Source organism: Triticum dicoccoides, chromosome 4A (assembly GCF_002162155.2).
Source record: "Triticum dicoccoides isolate Atlit2015 ecotype Zavitan chromosome 4A, WEW_v2.0, whole genome shotgun sequence".
Classification (NCBI taxonomy): Eukaryota; Viridiplantae; Streptophyta; class Magnoliopsida; order Poales; family Poaceae; genus Triticum; species Triticum dicoccoides.
In genome coordinates, this window is record NC_041386.1 from 567,936,857 (window position 1) to 567,943,086 (window position 6,230).

Here is a 6,230-nt window from a genome sequence, read left to right on the forward strand (position 1 = left end):
TAGTAAAAAAATGGGGTGCCGGGACTTGAACCCAGTACTTGCAGTTGTTAGCTCTACCTGTGTAACCAAAGAATTTTATTTAAGCAGCCCACGTATACAATATCAGTTTTGCTATATCTTATGTTGAGATTTGTGTGGATATTTTCTTTTTCTTTTTTTTTGTACTCTTTATGCTTCATTCACTCACTTAGATGTGCAATAAGTAGAGCACATCTAGATGTGCACTAGACACACACATACAATATATGTGTGCTTTCCTTAAAAAAATATAGATTCTCCTATTACCCGTCGATCATCTCCCTCCTTTGGCAGCGGATAGCGCCGTACGAAATGCAACGATGCGACAATACGATAACACTATCATAGCCGAGACCATATATATGATTGTAGATGTCATGTATTCGCATGTATAAGTATCGTATTGTATTGTTACTCAAGTTTGATGATGTTCTTGTTATGAGCCAGTGAGTTCAAGTACGATTAATTTTCTCGCTGGGCTGTGAGGAAACACACGTCAGTGAAATGCATCAATACAATAGCAATGCCTGCTCTACAATCTGAGGCCTCCTTTGGTTTGTATGTATTCTATAGGATATAATTTGAAAAAAACGTTTGGAGCCCTTTGGTTTTTATGAATGAATTCATATTCCTACGTAGGACAGAAATCCATCCTTCACATTTTAAAAGACAAAAAATATTAGGATAGACTCAATGGAAAAAATATTATCATATGCTTCAAATTATTGTACATCTCTTTCCTTATAAAAGTTGAGATACATTCATCTCACTTCGTATGATATTCGTATCCTATAAGCAAAAGAAGGCTCGAGAGTAAATCCTTTGGGCGAAAAAAAAGGAAAAACAAAACAAAACCAGCTTCGTCTCCACCGGGGATTCTACAAAAATTCCCTACAAAGCCACTCCAAGCCCTTTGATTTGACCCGAAAAAGAAAGCCCCCACAGACACAGCACTATACATTACAGTACAACAGCGCACCATCCTACACTACACTGTCTCTCTCTCCAAAGTCGAGATGTGTACTGCAGTATTGCCCTCCAGCTTTTTCCTCTCGCTCCCCATCTCCTTCCCTCTAATGATAGCTTAGAGAGAGAAGGAGAAAAGGCTATTCCGCTCAAGGCAAGGCAGGCAGGTACCCTTCTCCTTCCCCAAACCCAAACCCTTTTTCTCTTTCTCTCCGCCCAAGAACTTCACCTCAAGCTCAATCCGTCTCCTTTTGCGCAGGAGCTAGCTCGGGGACAGCGTCGCCGGGAGAGCTCGATCGCTGCACCACTACATCACTAGAGATAGCCCATGGAGGAGATCGGCCACCACTTCGGGCTGGGAGCCACCGCCCACGGACAGCACCACAGCCAGCTCCCATGGGGCTCTTCGCCGCTCAGCGCCGTCATCGCGCCGCCCCCACAGCAACAGCAGCAGCAGCAGTCCGCCGGCTATCTGGCGCACAGCCCTCTCTCCCTGAACACGGCGCCGCCCAGTGGAAGCCACGGCGGCGGCACCGGGTGTAGCAACCCGGTGCTGCAGCTGGCCAACGGCAGCCTCCTGGAGGCGTGCGCCAAGGCGGCCAAGGAGCCGTCGTCGTCGTCCTACGCCGCCGACGTCGAGGCCATCAAGGCCAAGATCATCTCCCACCCCCACTACTCCTCCCTCCTCGCCGCCTACCTTGACTGCCAGAAGGCAAGTGATGGTTCTTAGTACTGGTAACATTAACAGCAGCCCTGCCGTGCTGCATCTGCTTCTGCTCCTGCACGAGAAGTTTCTCTTCTACATCTCATGTCAAACATGAAGCATGCATGCTTTCTTGCTTGCCTTTTAATAGTAGCTACAGTGCATCCATGTTTATTGTTGGGAAGTACTTGTGCTTAGCCTGGGTGGTCTGTAGGTGGGGGCGCCGCCGGAGGTGTTGGCGAGGCTGACGGCGGTGGCGCAGGACCTGGAGCTGCGACAGCGCACGGCGCTCGGCAGCCTCGGCACCGCGACGGAGCCGGAGCTGGACCAGTTCATGGTGCGCCAACCGATAAATCTTGGAACATTTTTCCTAGGTTGTGTAGCTAGTACTCACATGAGGTGACCTGTTCGTTCTTGTTTTTCTGGTGCGCGCGCAGGAGGCGTACCATGAGATGCTGGTGAAGTACCGGGAGGAGCTGACGAGGCCGCTGCAGGAGGCCATGGAGTTCCTGAGGAGGGTGGAGACGCAACTCAACTCCCTCTCCATCTCCGGCAGATCGCTGCGCAATATCCTTTCCTCCGGTAAAGAAAACAGCTCGCTAGCTAGCTCCTGCAACCACGAATCAATCCATCCATCCATACCCCGTCTTGCTGCTTGCTATTGATCCCTGCATGATTTCTTCATCTGCTTCTCCCTATTCTGGTTTCTTCTTCATCTTCTTGCGCATCATAATTTATTGACTTCGATTTAACAGATTTTTTTGAATGAGAAATTTCCTGGGTCCGTAAAAACAATTCCATAATAAATATCGTTTTCTCGTGCATCCTGGTATATATGATTGTGCCTGCATCTGCATGTGCGGAACTGTGCGCACGAATGGGTAGAGAGTATTCCTCATCAGGGTGCTCTTGGTGTTCTAATGTCGCGGCATTCCTCGTCAGGGTTTCCCCCCGAAAAGATTCTTTCCCGGCTTGGCCGCTGGCTTTTCCTGAAGGAGCATGCGTACTAGAGATTCTTCTAACCTGGGCATCCATGGATCTTTTCTTCTGCTGGAAATGAATAGTCCTCTCCTCTCCAAACACACACGCATCAGTTTCTTCCATTCACACACCTTCTCATCGTACTCCATGATTGATGACAGATTAACTGCGCAAAAACCATTGATTGATTTCCTCCAGATCGACGAGTTGGTGGTGTGTTCGGTTCTTGGAATTTATGTGGCGTTAGAACGATTCCTTTTCGGGAGGAGCATGTGCATGTGCCTCCGAGTGGTTCTTGCTTCAGCCATCTTTTCTCCATGCTGATGGAAGGAAACCCAGCCAGGCAGGCCAGCCTTCTTCTTCTAGGGTTTTAGGGGGTGCCACTGTGCAGCCCAACAGTGCAAGGCCGAGGAGTCTCACTGCCGTATGTCAGTGGAGCAAGTACTACCTGTATACACATGCATGTGTAGTGAGTGTTTACTGTGTAGAGAGAGATAGACGCTCAGCTCAGCTCAGCTCAGTTCATCCCCCATCTGTCACGCAAGCCAGAACAACATTCTTGTCATCTTTCTCCCTCCCTCAAGAAATCCATGCACCTATCTCTTGTCCTAGAATCTTTTTGTTCCGGGGTGTGGTCTTCCAGATGTACATGCATGCCTAGATCATAGGGTCCGACGTGTGTTCTTAGTCTTTGCTAAATTTTATTTTAAAATGCACATGTACAGGGTGTGCCAAGGCTAACACGATGATGCCAGGGCCTTTCTAATGACCTATCACGAGGCTATAGTGGCAACTGGTACTACTACCCACACACCTGCACAGTCGTTCAGCCCAGGGCTTTCACTCACACGTCTGCTGCCAGCACTGGTACTGGAGTAGTACTAGCTAGTACCATGCCACACAATCACTTCATTATTGGAGCATGCGGTGCAGCCATCTGATGTGTTGTTGTAGATCAATAGTAGTGCCTTCAGATTTCCATGAATTAACCCCCCTCAAAGCTCAGGTCAATCCTGTGCAAAAAAATAATTTTTTTGAAATGGTATGTTTCAGATACTAGATGCATAGGTAGACAGATGAGTAAATAGCATATGTGGCTGGGGTTAGTTCTTTGTGTGTGTTCTGATGGGTTCTGACCAGTTGCAGTGGCATGGCATGGACTGCCAGACACTGGTCTATGTGCCTCGAGAACCATAGAAACAGTTAAGTGCTGCCATTATTTGATGTGAGATCTCCAGCAATTTATGCGTGATCTCCTTGGCAGCAATATTATATGCATGATAGGGTGTAGGAGTAGCTAGACTAGATACCATGTTGCTGTATTTTGCGACAGCCTTATCTATGGTCTCTCTCTCTCATGAATAATGGCGGTCAAGAGACATTGGATGCTTTCCGAGGCGAGTCCAAGTTCAAACCCGTCTGCGTTTTTCAGACGTCAACTCATATTTCTCCTCAGCTTCAATTGTTCTCTGTCCTATATACTTCTTGCTAGACTACTGGAGTACTCCACATATCTACATGTGTTCTCCTTTCTTTTCTTTCCTTTTCAGTGTTTCCAAGAGAATAACAAAATTGTTTTGGATAAAACAAGAGAAGGATAATGTAGTTTTCTAACATCACAAGTTGAAGGGCAAAATGCTAGACTAATTACCACAACATATCTCCTGTTAATAAATTGCATTTACAAATTAGATGTATGGATTTTTGCTCATCAGAAAACAACAAAGCTTTCTTTTCTGATTGATGTTGCACCCGTCCTCCAAGATTCTTCGTTGCATGCATTCTTTCAAGGCCATGCAAAAGCAGGGGACACAGATATCACGAGTTTCCGTTTGTCTTGAGGTAAGGCCAAAAGAGATACTGAAAACTTGCCTGGTAGTAAAAAGCAACCAAAAGAAAACAAAAGGGTAAAGGGCTGACTGAGTTTGCATTGGAATGTCACTGGAAAAGACAATGCAACTGGAGAAAAACACACATGCATGACTTGACGATTTGATGAGATGCTTTCATCTGCATGCATGCATGTCTTCATTAACAAAATCCTTCAGATAATCAGTTGCATCTCAATGCATTGTTTCTGTGGTTTCTACTAGATCCCAGGTTTAAACCCAAACTTCCCTGGGAAGTAGTTTTTTGGCTGGCAAATCCATAATCATTTGCTTCCGTTCTTAGCTTTACAAGCTTCATGCCTTCCCACTGCATACAATACCATGTCCAGGTTCTGTACAGCACATGCCTTGTTATATGTACTCAGCATTCTTCTGATTTTATTTGGTAATGCATGTATGAGGTTTTTCATATTTGCCGCTTCAGTTTTCTTTTTTGAAAAGCTGGGTTATTTGATATACTCTATGCAATAATAAATTGATGACGTGACTCCTGTGGCATGGTTTAATTTAGGGCATTTTTCCTATGATGGTACTACTTAGATTGTTCCGTTGAGTAATTATGGAAAAGCATAGTAATCACTAGTTATCAATGATTATCAGCAAACAATTCTATTTAACTTTCAGCAGCATTGTTTAACACATTCTGGCACAAGATTTGATCAATCCTCTTGAACTATATTACTGCATAACATTGTTCCTATGGAGGAATAGGAATACTTCATATGAAGCAGAACATGTTTGTAAAGACATGTTCTATACATAATCTCCTAAATGAACTTATAGAAAATACAATTCGTTACTCAAATTTGATCACTAAATAATACCCATGATTTTCACCCACCCTACGTACGCATCTTATTTGTACATGAGTATTTTAGCATTTTTTTTCTTCAAAGAGTAGTTATTCTTCCATTTCTTTTTAGCATACCATCGTGCTTTCTCCAAGTCTTGTATCCTAAGCTCCTAACCAGTCCAGTATAGGTACCATATGCATCAGACATCGATGCATCTCAACTTATACATGTGCAAAAAGTTGCTTATCTGTAGTACAAGCAATACCCATGCATCAACATAACTGAAATCTGAAGAAAAATAACATTACTAACAACATTGCCTCATCGTAAGGTGCCACCTCATCGTAAGGTGCTCACATATGCACATGTACTATATTTGCACTATATGTATTGGACAGCATGATTTATTTCTAATATAATGTGGTAAAATTATGAGACACGTGTAATTTATATGTAATGATTTTCTTTTGCCAGATTTATGACATTATTTTAATTTGTTGAATCCATATAATTTGATACTCCCTCCATTCCAAGATAATTGAAGTTCTAGGTTTATCTTAAGTCAACCTTGCTCAAGTTTGACCAACTCTATAAAAAACTGTGCTAAGATCGTATGGAAATATATGCCATAAAGCATCGAGACTGATTTGGTGTTATAGATGTTAATATATTTTTCGATAAACTTGGTCAAACTTAAACGAGGTTAACTTGGGATAAATCCAGAACTTCCATTATTTTGAAACAGAGGTAGTATGTCAAAGTTCATTCAATATCTGTGCTTACGAAGTATCAACTATCACTGGACACGGGTTTCTTATGAATGTTTGTGGAAAGAGGGAATTCCTTTGATCCACATTTGACAAACTATTATGGGGTACC

General features: G+C 43.6%; 1 protein-coding gene across 1 annotated transcript in view; it reads left to right on the forward strand.

The window, feature by feature from the left end:
• The first annotated feature begins 1,018 nt into the window (after positions 1-1,018).
• Positions 1,019-6,230, forward strand: part of LOC119286807 (homeobox protein KNOX3-like) — a 7,546-nt gene continuing 2,334 nt past the window's right edge. Inside the window, exons 1-4 of the mRNA XM_037566265.1 lie at positions 1,019-1,151; positions 1,244-1,696; positions 1,902-2,024; positions 2,125-2,269. Coding sequence (XP_037422162.1) covers positions 1,313-1,696; positions 1,902-2,024; positions 2,125-2,269 — 652 coding nt within the window. The 5' untranslated portion in view covers positions 1,019-1,151; positions 1,244-1,312. The remainder of the gene's footprint in view (positions 1,152-1,243; positions 1,697-1,901; positions 2,025-2,124; positions 2,270-6,230) is intronic.